The sequence below is a fragment of the Staurois parvus genome, unplaced genomic scaffold, assembly GCF_062004578.1.
Source record: "Staurois parvus isolate SC_StPar_1 unplaced genomic scaffold, SC_StPar_1.0 ptg000059l, whole genome shotgun sequence".
Lineage (NCBI taxonomy): Eukaryota > Metazoa > Chordata > Amphibia > Anura > Ranidae > Staurois > Staurois parvus.
This window is the reverse complement of record NW_028317855.1, coordinates 12,429,199-12,448,420: the sequence shown is the minus strand read 5'-3', so window position 1 is coordinate 12,448,420 and position 19,222 is coordinate 12,429,199. Positions and strand designations below refer to the sequence as shown.

General features: G+C 40.5%; 1 protein-coding gene across 1 annotated transcript in view; it reads left to right on the top strand.

Moving 5' to 3' along the window:
- Positions 1-19,222, top strand: part of SLC22A3 (solute carrier family 22 member 3) — a 294,105-nt gene that overhangs the window by 170,021 nt on the left and 104,862 nt on the right. The window contains exon 3 of the mRNA XM_089668612.1: positions 1,305-1,459. Within this exon, the coding sequence (XP_089524738.1) occupies positions 1,305-1,459 (155 nt within the window). The remainder of the gene's footprint in view (positions 1-1,304; positions 1,460-19,222) is intronic.

Genomic DNA, 19,222 nt, shown 5'->3' with positions numbered 1-19,222 from the left:
TCTTTTGGTGTTGCTGAGCTCACCGGTGCATTCCTTCTTTTTAACAATGTTCCAAACAGTTGTTTTGGCCACGCCTAATGTTTTTGCTATCTCTCTGATGGGTTTGTTTTGTTTTTTCAGCCTAATGATGGCTTGATTCACTGATAGTGACAGCTCTTTGGATCTCATCTTGAGAGTTGACAGCAACAGATTCCAAATGCAAATAGCACACTTGAAATGAACTCTGGACCTTTTATCTGTTCATTGTAATTGGGATAATGAGGGAATAACACACACCTGTGTGGAACAGCTGAGAAGCCAATTGTCCCATTACTTTTGGTTCCTTTAACAAGTGGGAGGCACATATGCAAACTGTTGTAATTCCTACTCCGTTCACCTGATTTGGATGTAAATACCCTCATATTAAAGCTGACAGTCTGCAGTTAAAGCACATCTTGTTTGTTTCATTTCAAATCCATTGTGGTGATGTATAGAGCCAAAAATGTTAGAATTGTGTCGATGTCCCAATATTTATGGACCTGACTGTATGGTATAGATATGAATATTGATCAATCCTGAAGTACTGACAGCCAATCTAAATTCTTGAGGTCCAAGAATGTTAGAACAGTACAGATATCCCCCAAATGACCCCTTTTTGCAAAGTAGACAGTCCGACGTATTTCATAAGAGGCATGGCAAGTTTTTTGAAGTTGTATTTTTTTGTCATAATTTTTCGCAAAATGAAAAAAATTATTTTCATTATTTTTTTTTTACATACTGTCACCAGTGCAGTACAGCGTCATCATATAACTGGCATGGCGGTGATCAGGGACACTGACTGGTGACAGTATGAAAGACAAAAAAAATTTATATTTTTTTATTATTTTTAATTTTTTATTACTTTTTTTTCTTTTTTTATGCCCGGGAGGCGTCCACCCGGAAATCTACAACATTTTGCCGGCCGCCTATTGGCTGGGCGGCTATTGGTTAATGGCAAAAAGTCAAAAATATTGCTTTTTTTCAAAATTGTCAGTCTTTTTTTTTTTATATAGCACAAAAAATAAAAAACGCACAGGTGATCAAATACCACCAAAAGAAAGCTCAATACATGGGGGAAAAAGTTCATAAATGCCATTTGGGTGCAGCGTTGCATGAATTGTCATTTAAAGTAACGCAGCGCCGTAAAACAAAAAATGGCCTGTTCAGGAATGGGGGTAAATCCTCAGGAAGTCAAGTGGTTAAAATACACTCCAAATAATGGCTACTGTCATGATTTCCTGGCTGCAAGTCAGCTGTTAACATTTCCGTATTGTTTCCTTTATTAGATATGGAAGAAAAGTTACATACCTGATATCTTCATTTGGAGTGGGATTATCTGGAATTGGTGCAGCATTTGCACCAAACTTTTATTTTTTTTTATTTTTTCGCTTCCTACAAGGCGTCTTTGGAAAAGGAACTTGGATGACTTGTTACGTTATTGGTAAGTTATTATCCCATTTTTAACCTTTTGTTATAGATAAAATTTATATATAAAGAAAATATACAAAAAACTCTCATACGTGGTTGTCAAATCCTTGTCTCAGATGTTCTGGGAGCCAAGTTATAGATTTATATAAAGTTGTATTTACAAACAGCAGAATAATACCATCATAAAATCCATCCTATCATTTCCTTAATCAAAGCTCTGTGGGCTGTCTATTGGACTATGTCTTGTCACAATTGTGGTCACCACCTATGCCAAAGCCCTCTGAGAATATAATCTTTGTCCAGACAAGAACAAAATGGTACAAACATATTAAGCTGTAAATTACAACTTAAAATCCAACCTAAAAATGCCTCCTACTATGCAGATTAATAAATGATGGTCATTTTTATGGATAATAGATAGGTTACTGTAGGCAAAAGGCATTGGAACCTGAACATTGTCAGAGCACAAAGAGCATGTTCCAATGCCAGAAGGTAATTGAAAACACATCATTCTTGTAAATAACATGCTTGGGGGGTGGCCTAAAATTGTATGTGGTGTTATGGAGCTGAACTATTTTCAAGGGCAGTATTTTACAGCTACATTATCAGTGCCTATATGACTGCACTCTTATCTGATTTATTTCAAATAGAAAAAGAGGCTTTTTCAGGTAGTTTTAGCAAGACCCGCTTTTACTGTCAAATAGAAATTGTCCAGTTTGTTCGTTGAGGCTGTACCTGTGCTTGCTGATGCAAAATTGCCCTGCAGGCCAGTTTCTACCAAACTCTTCATAAGAATTGAGGGACTGCAGATGATACAGCAATGTAAAATTGGCAAATGAAGCGAAAGCCTATCCTGAAGCCTTGCTGGGAACAAAAACATTTGCCATGAATGGGACAGCAGTTATAACTGTTGACTTTAAATCCTACACAATTAAAAACAAAGCCCCTAATAATGAGATCAAAAAAGTAGTGAAGGGTCTTATGCCCAAACAGCTAGCAAAATACAATTGTTTCCTAACTCACCTGAATTTTGTGGTTTTTAGTGGTTTAAGATTTATATGTGCACAGTTTGTGCAGTGGTTTACAATTTTATAAAGGGCCCCATGAGCACTTACAATGTAAATTTGCGGGGTGACACAAAAAAGGTAATACCTGTTTGTAGATAGCAAAAGTAAAAGTTCAGTTAGGCTGAGGTGGGACAGGCTTCCCTGAAGGGATGTATTTTATGGGATTGCCTAAAATTTGATAGAGCAGAAGGTAGACAGGCAGTCTGAGGTTTGGAAGGAGCAAGGATGACAGTTAGGGTGATGTGCAGATAGATGTGTATTTGTCATGCGACTGAAAGGGGGGAATAGCCTGTGTAAAGGTAAGCCATCAAAAGGGAGTTGCAAGTCCATTAAAGAGATAAAGAGAGTATACATTAGTAGCTTGGTGGAGTAACTTCTTAAGACAGGGCATATTTTGGAAACGTTAAAGAGATAAAGGAGACAAGATTTGGCTAGTGGTTGGGTGTGGGGCTGAAAAGACAGATCAAAGTCCAGAATTGCACCTAGCACCCTTGCATGAGGGGTGGAACTGATATGTTATTTTTCTCCATTGGAAACGTTGGTGGCAGGGGCATAATGTATTATGAGCTTAATTTTGGAAAGAATGTATTTTTAAGTGGTTTGACATCCATACGCACAGTACTGTGCAAACTTTATAGGCAGATGTGAAGAAATGCTGTAAAGTAAGTGTGCTTTCAAAGATATATATTTTAATTTGTTTTTATTGTTAACAATTTACAAAATGCAAAGTGGGCGAACAAAAGAAAAATCAAATCAATATTTAGCATGACTACCCTTTTTGGCTTCAAACCAGCATCAGTAAACTTCATCAAGCTCTTTTTGAAGCATACAGAAACTGGCAAAGTTGAGAACCGTAAACACAGTGGTTGGTCAGAAAAACTTGAAGTGTTCTAAACCCACAACAGTAAAATCAGTCTGTATATGCAGTAAAGAATGCTTTTTATACTCACTGAAGAACCTAAGGGGTTAATCCTCTGCATTGTGTAAAAAGGCTGTTTGACCCTGACTTCCCTGCCCCTCCTCTTGTTCAAATGTCCACTTGATAAGACAGACTAAACCTGTAGCCCTTCTGCACATGCTCAGTTTAGTGTTTATTGCTAGAGAGGTTTTTATTTTCCTGGGAGAGTGCATGTGATCAGCACTGTCCAGACAGAGGTCAGGGGTTTTGCATCCTCCTAGAGCAGAAAGAAAACTCCTACAAGTTTTACCCAGTACTCAGCTGAAGTCACAAGACTGCTCTAGCTGCTGATAAGAAAAGGTATTTAGCAGTTATATTTACTAAAATAATTGCACTTCCATGTTCTGTGTACTGTGGAAGACCAGATATAGTGAATGTAGGGTCCTGGGTTTAGAAACACTTTAATGCAGCAGATGAGACACATCATGCTTACTTCCCTTTGACATTGGAAGATGTCCAGCAGTGCCATCAGCACAGAACTGGCAGAAACCAGTGGGACCCAGGTACACCCATCTACTGTCTGGAGAAGTCTGGCCAGAAGTGTTCTTCATGGAAGAAATGTGGTCAAATACCCATACCTCCAACGTGGACACAGGGCTAAGCAACTCAACTATGCACGAAAACCTAGGAGCTGGGGTGCAGAAAAAATTGCAGCAGGTTCTCTAGACTGATGAGTCAAAATTTGAAATATTTGGCAAGAGGCTGTTTGCCAAAAGAGCTGGAGATGAGTGTCTGCAAGCAACAGTGAAGCATGGTGGAAGTTCCTTGCAAGTTTCTGGCTGCACTACTGCAAATGGAGTTGGAGATTTGGTCAGGATCAGTGGTGTCATCAATGCTGAGAAGTACAGGCAGATACTTATCTATCATGCCATACCATCAGGGAGACGTGTGACTGGCCCCAAATTTATTCTGCCATAGGACAACGACCCCACATACAGTCAGTGTCATTAAAAAATATCTTCAGCGTAAAGGGGCCCTGGAAGCCCTGATCTCAACATTGAGTCTGTCTGGGATGGAGAGAGAAGGATTTGAGGCAGCCTATATCCACAGAAGGGATAAGGTGAGGAATAGATTGGTTTAGGCATCATCAGCATAGAGGCAGTATTAGATGCAGTGAGGGTTATTTAACCAAGTAAGATGGTGTAGATGGAAAATAAAGGTCTGAAGAGTGAGCCTTCAGTGATTCCTACAGAAAGCACAAGATTAAATAGTTGCATGTAACAATGAAGGTGCACCTAGGTAGGAGAACTTTGTTTTGTTTTTGTAGGAATGGTTGGTCAGCTATGCAATGTTTCAACCTCTCCTATATCTTTCTCTTTAGTAGCTTCCAATACACAAACTATGGCTGATCTGTGCCCCCCCCCCTTCTTTACATTGAGATGGCTGGCTTATTTAAAGGCCCTTTTATTGGCCCTTCTAAAATGGCATGTGCATATGCTCCTGTGCTGAAAGATTGTCTCCACAAAAACTAGAACCAGATATAGGATGCCTTGAAAATGAAAGCCTTGCTGCCCTCAACGGACCAGGGAAATCCAAATGTACAGCATGCAAAGAAACAAACAGAGGGTGCACAGGCCTAATGCATTACCTTTATAAAATCATTTATTGTATAAAAGAAGTGGTAATATACTCACAAAGGATAACAGTGTCAAGGGCACATCATATAAAGGTCCAGTCCAGTCTCACTGGATGATATCCATAATGGGATTCCTAGACCTCCAGGTGGCTGACACGTTTCATGGACTTGCCTCTTCCTCAGAGCCAATACGTATAATACCTGAATCCTCTCTTAAATATCCTGAGGATGGGTGGTTCCAGACCCACCCATGGGCACGGATGACAAGCATATGAAATGCCCTTAAAGGTGGAACTAAAGGACCCGATTGTAAACATTGCTACAATTGTTGAGTGATCAATAAAATACATATACGTCATCTACCTTAAACATCAGTCCTTCATATTTTCCATCCTGGCATAAATTTTTTTTTTTTTCATTAGGACAAGTAGATTGTCATAAGGGACAAGTAGATTTGAACCCCAAGTAGTTTTTAAAAAAATGTCACATCCCTGTGGGAGAGTGGCAACTCAGACATGGCAGGGAAAAGTTCTGTCAGGGGAGAGGAGGCCGAGTGTCAGGAGATGGAGGCTCCCTCTGAGGTGAAATAATAGACGGAGGCTGCGCCTGAGGTGATAGAGGTTGTCTATGAGGAGATATGAGGGACAAAGACTGTCTGTGAGGAGATGGATGCCTCCTTGTCTTGGCAATATGGAGGTGGGGCTTTGTGTGGGTGTGGCTTGAGTGTGGGCAGGAACATAGATGGCCCTCATGATCTTTTTTCCCAGGGGCCCCATGAGTTGTCAGTCTGCCCCTGATCCCTGCTGTTGGTTAGCAGTTGTTTTAATCATTCTTTATATTACCCTTCTAAGCCCCTTATTAGTAACTTCCAATTTCTACCTTGTGGTTGTTTATTTACAAAACTGTTATTTAACCTTTTTTGGAAATATAGACACTGCTGGTTTTTTTTTTTTGCTTGTTCCTGATTTCTCTCCCTTTTTTCCCCCTTGTGCTTTTCATTGCTTCTTCAGCTGTTGCTTTTCTCTAGTCTATTCCACCTGGTTTTCATTTTTTTACTCCTGCCTTTTGCTTGCATGTTAATCTTACTATTTTGCACCACTTTGGACTTGGCACTAGGAAGTAGCATGTTGAAGCTAGTGATGTGGACATTTTGTATCTGGGGCTATGCTTTCCTTGTATCAGAGGAACGCATACGTAGGTACCAGACAATCTTCCACCAAAAGATAAACTGCTGATCACCTCACACCAGCTTAAACATTCTTTGAGAAACACTGCTAATGATTGTTTAAAGGTTAAAACTGGCTGGCACTTCTTGGACATTCTGATAGTTCTCCCCCAAACATCAACCCTAAGAATGCAATTGAGCTGCTGCAGTTACATTCTGGGACAATTAAGGAATTTGTTTTCCAGCATTGCAATGTAATATTCATACATAATTGCACGAGTTGTAAAAGAAAATGATAAATGTTCAAGACAAGGACAGTCATTAGAACATAAACCCCTGTGCAGACATTTAAATTGTGGAAAACATGATGATTAACTAAGTTCTATGTGCAATAAAAACCTTTAAAGTAATTAAGATATTTGATACACTTTTCCTATAAATGTCAGTCTTATTAAAACAATAAATAAATAAATAAAGTGAAGCGCTAAAAAAACACCAAGTATAAAGTTTGATCTAAAAAGTTCGATCAATAAATTCATAAATAATGCAATCGGTCCGTGAATGTGGTAGACACAGCTTTGAGTGATCGGGAAAATGACAGAAATACTTATTCACCGACCACGCATAGGAAATGCTCATGTGTATATCAAATCCTACAGATGTCGTTATCCCCCAGGGAGAGGTGTCATCAACCGATCTGCTGGACTTACAGGGCCTCCTTAAGATGAAGATGAGTCAGCCGGACAAAAGGTTCTTTCCAGGTAAAGGCTTCCTTCCTCTGGATGTAGTATGTAGCTGTGTCTGCTGACCCCTCAATGAGGGGCAAAAAGTGGGAGAGTACCCATAGTGTAGTATATCAAATATTTTATTGGTAAAAGAAATTCAGTAAAGCAGGTCAGTAAAGGTGCTGGCAAATGCCAGGAAACACAGTAAATAAAAACGTGTCACTGACCTAAAATGTAGCTGGCCAGAGGGGATACTGACCAGGTCAGATGATGTGCCTTAGCGCGAAAGGCCTCAGGAGGAACTGACAGCCTGTGACGCCTCATTGCCGCTCAAACCACGAGGAGGTCTGGCGGCCAGCTACATTTTACGTCAGTGACACGTTTTTATTTACTGTGTTTCCTGGCATTTGCCAGCACCTTTACTGACCTGCTTTACTGAATTTCTTTTACCAATAAAATATTTGATATACTACACTATGGGTACTCTCCCACTTTTTGACCCTCATTGAGGGGTCAGCAGACACAGCTACATACTACATCCAGAGGAGGGAAGCCTTTACCTGGAAAGAACCTTTTGTCTGGCTGACTCATCTTCATCTTAAGGAGGCCCTGTAAGTCCAGCAGATCGGCTGATGACACCTCTCCCTGGGGGATAACGACTTCTGTAGGATTTGATATACACATGCGCATTTCCTATGCGCGGTTGGTGAGTGCGCATTTATGCCATTTTCCCAGATCACTCAAAGCTGTGTCTACCACATTCACGGACCGATTACATTATTTATGAATTTATTGATCAAACATTTTAGATCGAACTTTATACTTGGTATTTTTTTAGCGCTGCACTTTATTTATTTATTTACTTATACCAGAGTTGGTTGTGATTACCTCTAGTGCTATTAGCTGCTTATTTTATCTCCTCATTAATAGCGCTCACTTTGTTACACATTATTAAAACAATAGTTTTGCTTGTATTATGGCATGTGGAAGAACAGCTTTGGCATAGCTAGGGATAATAGCTATGAGGGTGTACTTGCCACTGCCCTGAAGGGGGCAGCTTTCCGAAATGCGTAAGCTGGAATTTTCATCCTCGTGTTCATGAGATCAATGAAGACTTCTGGATTCTGTGTTTTTATATGCCATCAGTCTACTTGGCTTGTGAGTATATTCTGTTTACTGTTACCCTATAATAGAGTGCTAAAGATAATGCACTAGGTATTCTCCCTCTTTCTGGTTTTTGTGCAGTGTTGGATTTCCTTGATCTGAGGAGGGCTGCATCTCTTGTGCAAGGAGGAGGGCTGCAATCAGTCTGGATTGCGGAGTGGTTGTATTATAGGTGATCATTATTTATTTATTTATTTATTTATTATAGGTACTTATATATCGCCATCAATTTACATATATATATTGTACATTCAGGTCCCTAACCCTCAAGGGGTGTACAATCTAAGGTCCCTAACTTACATTCATACATGCACATACTAGGGCCAATTTAGACAGGATCCAATTAACCTACCAGCATGTCTTTGGAATGTGGGAAGAAACCGGAGTACCCGGAGGAAACCCGAACAGGGAGAACATGCAAACTTCAGGCAGGTGGTGTCGTGGTTGGGATTCGAACCGATGACCCAAGTACTGCCAGGCAGATGTGCTAATTAAAGCGGTTGTAAAGACTCAGGGTATTTTACCTTCATGCATTCTATGCATGAAGGTAAAAATTATTGTGTTCAGCAGTGCCCCTGGCCCCCTCAATACTTGCCTGAGCCCCATCGAGATCCAGGAATGTGCACGGCAGCCTCAGTTGTCTCTACCTCCTCATTGGCTGAGACAGCAATCACAACCTGAGGAGAGAGAGAGGGCAGGACCAAATCGCGGTTCCCTGTGTGAATGGACACAGAGCAGCGGGTGCCCCCATAGCAAGCTGCTTGCTGTGGGGGCACCCGACAATGGAGGAGCCAGGAGAGCCTGCGTGGGACCTGAGAAGAGGAGGATTCAGCCTGCTCTCTGCAAAACCACTACACAGAGCAGGTAAGTATAGACATGTTTGTTACTTTACAAAAAACAAAATTAACCTTTAGTATCACTTTAAGGCAGGCGTCCCCATGATTTGAGCGCTAAAGTGTCAAGTTCTTGTTTCTCTTTGTTAATAGTTAGTGATCAGACCATGGAATTGTTGATATGCATTCCTATTCATCATGATGGAGATCACTCAAAATGAATTGTCATGTACTGTATATGCATGTTGGATCAAATAAAGTATGTATCATTGACAACTACAAGCCAACAGCTGCTAAGGTTGTCGGGACTTGTAGTTTTCTCATTCATAGAGGACTGTAAATAAGTGACGTGGCTGGGTGGGTGCACATCGTGGCCTGTTTTTTTTTTTTTTTTTTTTTTTTTAATTTTGACAGCTAGTGGGGGAAAAAGATCTCCAGCTAGCTGTCAGAGTGGGGGCTGGTCCATTAATAACATGTTGCACCCTGAATATGGGTAACATGTTATGAAAGGAACTTATCCTATCATTTTTCAATTGACTTTTCATGAACAAGATGGTTGATATATTGCAGCTAATGGGTCTTCATTGCTGATCGGTGTAGTCTGACAGCAGGGAGTGTCACTGTTAGAATACAATGATGCAGCAAAAGCATTTCCCCATCCACCTTAGGATGTGGATGGGGAAATCAATTCAGTTTTTTTTATTCAGTCACCTTTCTGAATGGAAAAACTGAGACATGTATGGCCACCTTTTAGTTGCTACATTCTTCTGTGCTTTAAATTTTGTTTATAGTCTTGAGCAAAGGTATTGTCACTTGTCCACTCTTTTTCCAAAGAATCAGTTTGCCATAAAATAACCAGTAACTTACATTTACTGTTCTTATTCGGCAATTTACAGACAAGGCACTTTGCTTTTTGCATTATGATTTATACATTGCTCTAAATTATAAGAGTATCTCCACCTCTGCCAATAAACACATCAATGAGACTGGCCTCAGCAGCTTAGGTTCCTGTACACCTCCAAACGCAAAATTTGAAGAGAGCTGGAGTCCATAACTATGACCAAGGTTGCTGCTGAAATGTTGGTGTTCTGCTGGGTTTGTTTGGACTTCCCAGATCATCTATCTTTTAACAAATAAAATATTGTGAAGGATTGTTATCAGACTTTAGCTCTCTTCGAACTATATTAAAAGAAATGAAAATGTCATGGACATGATTGTTGGATTTTAGTGATCTGTCATGCATAATATTCACTTTAATATCACAAGTGCTTTAATCTTGTAATGTCATTTAGTGTGCTTTAATAGAGAAAAGTGCTCACTCAGTGTGTCATTTTGTGAAGCACCATGAACATGGATAAGAGAATAACAGAACGTTGTCTGAGGAGGAATAGAAGAAGTTAATAGACAAGCATGGTAAAGGCTTCAACACCATATCCATAGTTCTTTATTGTCTTGTTACCATGTTTGTTTTATAAAGGTCAAGTTTCATGATGCCATAGCCACCCTCCCTGACTGCAAGAGGAAAATTGATACTAAATTGAACAGGAAAATAACCTTTGGTAGGCCTCTATGGCAGAAAACCAGGAAGATCCAATTCTGAAGGATGTACAATTCACAAAGTCTGGAGTTTTATAAAGTTCAAGCCCAGCCACGGTTCATCTGGGAGAATGTCCTTTTCAACAGATTAAAATTATTTATTTATTTTGTCACAGCAGCTCTGTTAACAAAAGGAAAAAGGCTATGCTTTTAAGTACCATGATTCCTACTGTAAAAAATGGAAAGAGTCCATAATGTTTTAGGGTACTTTGCTACTTCTGGCATGTGTTGTCTCAAATCTGTGCAGAGCACTATGAAATTAGAAGATTATTTAGGCATTTGTAGCAAAGAATAATACCTAGTATTAGAATGTTCTTTGTCTCAAGTTATGGTTCTCTCTCTAGGAAAATGTCCTACATCTATAAGAACCCATGAATGGCTGAAAAGCAAACAATGGACCTTTGATTTCACTTCTGCATCTGGCCAGTAAAGCCAGCCATAGTTGGTTCGAAATTTTGCCCTTTTCAGCAGGAAGAATTTTCATTAAATCAATGTTGCTGGCGCTGATGAGTGTATTCTGATGGCTGAGAAGTCTGTCAGAATACAATAGCCCAGCTTCCGGTTGAACAAAAGAAAATTAATCCTGTATGACCTGCCTATCACTACACCTGTGCCTGCACGCTGGATGAAGGAGCAACAGAAACACCTTTTGGACAACAACATTGTCCCACTTAGGAAGGCAGTGTTAGATGTACTAGCAGATTTAGAGACACTAAACAAATTAAAGCCAAACTCCAGCTAAAAGCTGAGTTACGGCAACATTCCTTTTGGGATATAGGTTTTACATAAATAAAAGCAGACCATTGTAAGCATCCCCTGTCGGTAGTGAATTGTTTTTTCTCAACCCTTACTGCTACATATACAGAACAGTTTGTTCTGTTGAAAAAAAAAATACCTGCTGGCCAGATCACCAGAAGAAAAAAGGAAAGAGCATAGAACAAATAAAACTAATGTAGCCACCACATCTAAAAACTTATAAGCTGCAGTCTATTTGCTATTGGTTTTATTATCACTTTAAGAAATTAAAGATCAGTTAGGCATTGGTTTGAATTGATGATGATTCTGACTAATTAGCCATATCTGTCAATGTATGCGGTCATTGTCTATTTGTAATAACCATGGTAAAATGTCATATTTTGTCAGTTGACTTATAAACTACTCCATCCATATTAAACAGTGCAGATGAATGAATCTCGACTATTGTATTTGACAGCCAGCCCTACCAGCTGTCGTATACCTGACTGACAGCTGCATCTGGATTCAGCTGCTGTTCGGCTAAATGTTTTCCAGCAGTCTATTTTGATGAGCGATTGACTGTTGCCAAAAAAGCGGGGCTGGCAGGGCCACCCACTGAGCGACTCTCAGCTCTTCTTTTTTTTCATCATGCATTTATGTTCTAATAGAAGACATTCATATTCAGCATATTAGTCCTAAGGCAATTTAATCAATATTGCCTTGTCTGACACTGATCCACACGTTAGGGAATAGCTGCATCAATCAGAACTCTTCCAACGTGATAGATTTAAATTTAAAAAGTCAGTTGTGTCTCTATGCTGCTTCTAGGTGATTTTCTTTCTTACAGGTCTTGTTTTCTGCTCTTAACTCCGTTCAGTTTATAAAACCATTGCTTAGCAAAGCTTGCCTTTTGCCTACATGAAAATCTTCCCAGACACTGGATGCCAACAGGATATTTGAGATGAACACTAGCAGACTGCCTGAATGATGCAGTCTACAGAGGCACAATTGTTTAGTAATACACAAGCGGGCCTTTTCTAACAATGTGTCAATTAAACGTGCCATACTGCATGTGCCAACTAATGGAGTGAAGTTTGTGAATATTTAGTCCTTGCGCATGTTTGGATTTCTGTAATTACAAATATGCACATAAAGCTATAGACAATCTAAGAGAAAAGAGAACAGAAAACACAATTCTGAGTGACATAACCTCAATATTTGCATAATTTAGTAGCATCAATATAGATTTAGACCGAATATATTTTTATTAAAGATTTTCTTTCACTTATACAAAAGCACCAAGAAAAAGTGAAATCCATAACAGGACACACAAAGAATAACAGTGTCAATATGGCCATTACATTAGTGAAGGAACAGGATGTTGTATATAGACATACACAATAATGTGAAGAGCAAGTCCATCCAGTATCACGGCAAGCAAAAAGGATGTCAAAAATACAACATTTACAGACAGTTCATCCCAATAGCTCTTGAATAGGCCAGAGAGAGAAAAGGAAAAGAGATATAACATTATAAGAAAGGGAAGAAATAAAGAGCGAGGCTAAGCAGGGAAAGACTCCAAGAAGAATACAAATAACATGGGCAGAAAAGGGTACAGGGGTACAAAGGGACAGAGGAAAGCTGGCATGAGTCCTACCAATCCAATTCCTTTTACCCAATAGCTAAGGGGAAACCAAAATCATGGGAATGATTAAAGCTTATTCCGTAAATTCTCAGAGGTGGAATAGAGGATCCAAATGGACCATAAAGAATTAAATTTCATCCGTGAATCCATTTCAGCTGCCTGCATTTCTTCCATTAACATAGTATCATTTAAAATATCTACCTAGAGAGATAGGGAAGGACTGGTTGTAGTTTTCCAAAATCTGGAAATTAGTTGGCGTGCTGAAGAAAGGAAAAACTGTAAAAGAACAGTTTTTTGTGATTTGATGGATCCAGGTAGTATGGATTATAACATGATTTTGGGAGATGGAGTAAAGGAGCCATCATATATTTTAGAATATATCTGAAAAATCTTAGACCAGAGCGGGCTGATGAGATCACAGTCCCACCATACATGTAAATATGTTCCTCTCTCCCTGAAACAGCACCAACAAACGTCCGAAGTGGAGGGGATGATGCGAAGAATGGAAACTGGATCCCTGTACCATCTACAGAGCAATTTATAATTTTTTTCCTGTATATATTTAGATACAGAAGATTTATGTGTGAAAATAAATGCCCTCTGCCAGTCACCAGGGGAGATCTCGACGTCCAGCTCCTCTGCCCATACTCTAGATTATGTAGGTAAGGAATTATGTGTTTGGGCGATTATTAATTTATAAACTTTAGAGAGGGCATGGCCAGATAATTCTGAAAGAAGGCGCATACTGTATGTTCAAAAGCCAACAGAGGCCTATGTATATTTCCGGACAAATGAAGGAATTTACAGTAGGTCAACAGGTGGATCTTTGTCAACCAATTGAAAGAAGATTGTAGATGGGCATTAGTATTCACAAAGGAGTCCCTGGAGGGATTAACAAAAGAGCATGCAAATGGCCAAGAGGATCTGTCATAGGAGCCATACACAAGGGCATGTGTACTAATAGGAAGCTTGGGCTTGTCAAAAAGGGGAGTAAGTGGACTAGGATCCGAAGACAGCGAATAATATCCACGTTGAAGATACCAAATCCCGAGCACAGCTTCTGTCAAGGGGGAAAGCATTGGGAAAGTGCAATAAGAACTGGAGATGCCCCAAGGCAGCACTCGGAAGTCCACCAGGGAAATATCTTGTTCGATCATGACAGAAGCCTTGGTAAACAGACGGGGAACGATTCTTATAAGTGGGCTAGTAATGCAGAGGCGTGATAAATTTCGAAATCTGGAAGACCAGCGCCCCTCTCAGATTTAGGATGGAACAAAAGTTTATGTTTCAATCTGGAGTGATGTCGGTGCCAGATAAATTGGATTGTGAGGGCACGGAGAGTGTGAAAGAAAGCAGAAGGTAATAGCATTGGTATGGTTTGGAATAGGTATAGCAGCTTAGGCAAAATGTCCATCTTCAAAATATTCATACGTCCAAACCAAGGTACAGGAAGATCTCGCCATGTCTCCAATGACCTACGTATATTGGTAAGGAGTGAACTAAAATTGAGAGCATAGAGGTCTTGTAAATGGGTAGGAATCGCTGTACCTAAATATGTGATTGCCTTGGATTTCAATTTGAAGTGAAAATTATGGAGAGAGTGGGTGGTGGCAGAGCAAGATTCAAGGCCTCAGTTTTCGTTTTAATAAGATTCAGTTTAAAATTGCTAAAGCCGCCAAGCCATTGAATTTCATTCAGTATGGAGGGGATACTAATATGTAGTTGAGTAACATATAATAGAGGGTCATCTGCATATAATGAGAGTTTACAATGTGTGGAGATGGTAGGAATACCCTGAATAGAATTATTATTGCGTATAGCTTGGGCTAAGTGTTCAATTACGATCACAAATAATAGCGGGGAAAGGGGACATCCCTGTCGTGTGCCATTAGAAATGGTGAACTGTTCAGATTGTATTCCATTAACCCACACAGTTACTGTGGGTGTGGAATATAGGGACATAATACGGTTTAACTTTCGCGGACCTACACCAATTTGCACCAGAGCTTGTCGGAAGAAAGACCAATTGACTCTATTAAAGGCCTTCTCTGTATCACAAGAGGGAAGGCAAGCTGGGACCTGAGTTTTCTGGACCATAGAGATAAGGTGAATAGATTTGCGGTGTTGTCCCTGGCTTCCCACCCCTGGAAAAACCCAACCTGGTCTTTATGAATTATGTCAGGCAACAAAGGTGAAAGGCGATTTGCTACAACTTTAGCAAAACATTTTAAGTCTATATTTAGCCGCGATATCCGCCTATAGTTACTACAGAGTGATAGGTCTTTCCCCAGTTTCGGCAGCACTGCTATCTGAGCTTGGAGAAGTTGTGAGGAGAATTGGTGAGATACGTCTATGGCTTCAAATGCGTTAACCAAAAGTGGAGATAAAAGTGAAGCAATGGCCTTATAGAAATCGGGGGTAAATCCGTCTGGACCCAGACTATTCCTGATCTTAAGGCCCAGCATGGCACCCAAGATCTCCATGACCTTGAAAGGAGCCTCAAGGTCCTGGGTGTCAGCTTGAAAGATGGTGGGTAATGCAGTTTCCTGGATATAAGAAAGTAGGTCTGGATGATCATGGAAGGAAGATATAGACTGTCGTGGCGGGGGTAAATTATAGCGCCCCGAAAAATATTGCCTAAATTCGGAAGCAATTTCAGAGTTCGTATACAGCTTTTGGTTGGAAAAAGACAAACCATGGGAGATTACATGTCTAGGTTGTCTAGGGTGAAGGACTCAAGATAAATGTCTACCACATTTATTCGCTTGGTTGTAATGAAGATGTTGCATTTTATCATGGACCACCAAAGAGTTAGCTGCGAAAAGGCTCAGGAGATCCCTACGAGCATTGGATAGGGCTAAAAGGATATCGGGATTCAGCGTGTTTTTATGGGTAGATTCTAATTCAGAAATTAACATCAGCAATTGGCGAATGTCGGACGATATTTCTCGTTTAAGTCGAGAACCATGCTGAATGAAGATACTCCTCAAGACACATTTAAGGGCCTTCCACTTAGTCACTGGATGCATTTGGTCTGAAAGATCCTTAGCAAAGTCAGTAATGGCTTGAGAAATAGCTTGATTACAGACCAGGTCTTTCAAGAGATTATCATTTAATCTCCAGGAAAATCTATAAGTGGCATTGGGCAGATGGCATACAGTGAGATGTACAGGAGCATGATCCAACCAGATCTGGAGGCCCATAGAGGAGATATTAAAATCCAAGACCGACTGAGAGACAAAAATATTGTGTATCCTACTATAAGAGGCATGCGCTGCTCAGTAATATGAGTAATTTTTCTCTGACGGATGCAGGGTACGCCAAACGTCCACCAAGGAAAGCTTGGAAAGTACAGCGTGGATTTTGTTCAGGACAGAGGGAGATAAGGAAGACTTACCCGTAGAAGAATCTAATCTCAGGACCATGGGAACATTGAAATCTCCCCCTACAATCAGGTTATGAGTACCAAAATATCTCCGGGGAGAGGAAGTATAACTGCTCCTGGTTAGGGGAAAAAATGTTAGCAGTTGTGAAAATAGATTGCATATATCCCAATTTTAAAAATATATACTGACCCTTAGGGGTTTATTTACTAAAGCTGGAGAGTCCAAAATCAGACCCCCTTCTGCATAGAAACCAATCAGCTTCTAACCTCCGCTTGTTCAATTAAGCTTTGGCAATGAAACCTGGAAGCTGATTGGTTTCTATGCAGAAGGGAGTCTGATTTTGGACTCTCCAGCTTTAGTAAATAAACCCCTTAGGGTCCAAAAATTACTCCAACACTTCTGGGATAAAAGAATAATGGAATGCAATAGACACACCCTTAGATTTAGCCAGGGTATTAGTGCTAGGTAGTATAAACTTTATTTTGTATAGAGGGCACTTTGTCAGACCAAAAGTGAGTCTCCTATAACAATAAAATTTGGGAGTGGCATTTATGAAAATGATAAAGAATTTGTCTCCTTTTTTCAGGTGTGTCAAAAACCTCTACAATTGAGAGAAGAAACTCTCAAGGTTAATGGAGATGCCATAATCACAGTTTAGCAATGGGGGAACAATAGGTGTAGGGAAGCTCATGCCAGTACCCAAGAGGAAAATAAAAATAAGGTAGAATCGGAAAACAGAGAAAGGAAGTGAACAAAGAGAAGAGAGTAGTTAAGAAAAAGAAAGAGGTGAAGGTCATTAGCTCAGAGTTCGTGACCCACAGGTTCCTTTCAGCTAAAGACCAACAATGACAGCATTGCAACAATAGGAAAGGCGACAATTGAGTAAAATTGCATACAATAACATGTAAGCCAACAAAAATAGTAGAAGCAACATTAGAGCCTTCTACAGGCTCAAGATAAGCAGCAATAATATGTAAGGCCAAAAGGCCCAGAGAATTTAAACCTGAAAAAAAAACATTCAGCAGAGCCAATGTGGGTGCTGTAAACCCTACGGTGGGAGTCGTGACCAACACACAGAGTGGCTCACCCAGATCGGGGGTAAAAGTGTCATAATTCAACGGTAACACCCTAAAGCAGTTTCCTCAAAATGACAGGGACAAAACCCACAGCCCCCAGAGACAATATGCTAGGAATGACACTGTCGGCATGTGGCTACCTAAGCTCTGTCCAGCATCATGCAGTTAAAAAAAAAACAGTGATATCAACCGACATTGAGCAAGTAAACAGATAATGAAACAAGCTTATATAGCAATACAGTATATTGAGAAGTCAGCAAATCGAGGGCAGGCCAAAGCCAAAAGTGGTGTATACACCGGAGGGGAAGAAACCCGACCTGTGATCTAGAAAATCTGTCCGAGTTCAACCAGCAGGAGATTTAGACGTAATGGATCGAGGATGTTTCTTCTTGGAATGGGTCTGCCACCCTGGTGATAGCCTTTGATAGGCCCGGTATAGCGGTTTTTATAGGCCAATCAGGTATAGCTATTCGAGGGAGTTCAAAAGTTCCAAGAAAGTTAGCTAAGTCGCCCATTGAGTGGAAAATTGCAGATTTGCCTTCATGTGATACAGAGAGCTGGAAGGGAAATCCCCACTGAAATTTGATCCTTTTGGCCTGTAGGGCTCCCGTAAGCGGCTTCAGAGCTCTTCTCATATCCAGGGTAAGCTTGGACAGATCTGGCAAAAGCATAACCGGATTGCCATTGAACATAATGGTGTCCTGTGTCCGGGCCACTCGCATAATGTCCGCCTTAACTTTGAAGAAATGTACCCGACATATGACATCTCTGGGGTACTCCAGATTGGTTCTACGGGGACTCATGACCCTATGGACATGATCTAACTCAAGGGGAGCATTATTGTGTTTTTGTAGTAACTGACTGAATATTGCTATGACCACAGGGGCCAGATCTTTAGGTTCCACAGTCTCTGGAAGACCTCTAGTGCGGATATTATTTCTGCGATTCCTATTCTCTCGATCATCCACATGATAGGCCAGTTGCTGTATTTGGATAGTGTGTTCCTGGAGGATAAGATCATGTTCATGCGTTTTAGATATAGTATTTTCTACTGTGTGTTGCAAATCTTCCATGCGCCCTCTCAAATCTCTGCGCAATTCATCAATTTCCTGTTTATAGGAATGCTCGAAGCAATTGCCGTAGGCCTCAAAATCAGTGCGGGTAGGGAGGGCCCTTATGTAGGCTTCCATATCCAATCCCTCTCTGGATGCTTGTGATACCGGAGAAGGGCTTCTGGATCTGACTGTTCCACGGTCAGAGTCCTGTGGGGATCTGGTGCGGTGTCTGTCGGTCATCTATAAAATGCCTCTCTGGCTTTCAGTGCGGACCGGCGCCATCTTGGATCCCGGGGAGCCACTGCCTTCCGTACAGGAATGGGTAAAATAGTGGCCGATTTCCCCACCTTTTTGAGAGCCACCAAGCCGACAACCCTCACTGCAACTTCTCCTTCCCATAGAAGTCGGTGTGGGTAAGTGTAGGTGTGCTGGGAGCCTCAAAAACCCCGGAGCTGAGTGGGAGCCGAGGAGTTCAGCGTCTCACCACTCCATGCAGCTGGACACGCCCCTCCATTAATATAGATTTAGATTATACTCTTGTTACATTTATTTGGAGCGTTTCTGCAAATTAAATAAGTGTAGCTTTTGTAATGGGTATCATATTTGAGTGTACTATTCTACAAAAACACATTTAGCTTCTGTTTATTACCATTCAACAGCACTGCCTCCATTTTTATTTTTTTCTTCTGACAGTTTCAGCTATTTGCGCAGGTTTATCTAATTAGTATGAGATAAATATCTCAAGTGTCTTTTGCCTATTTTTCTTGATGTTGTATCTTCAAGTGAAAGTTAAGT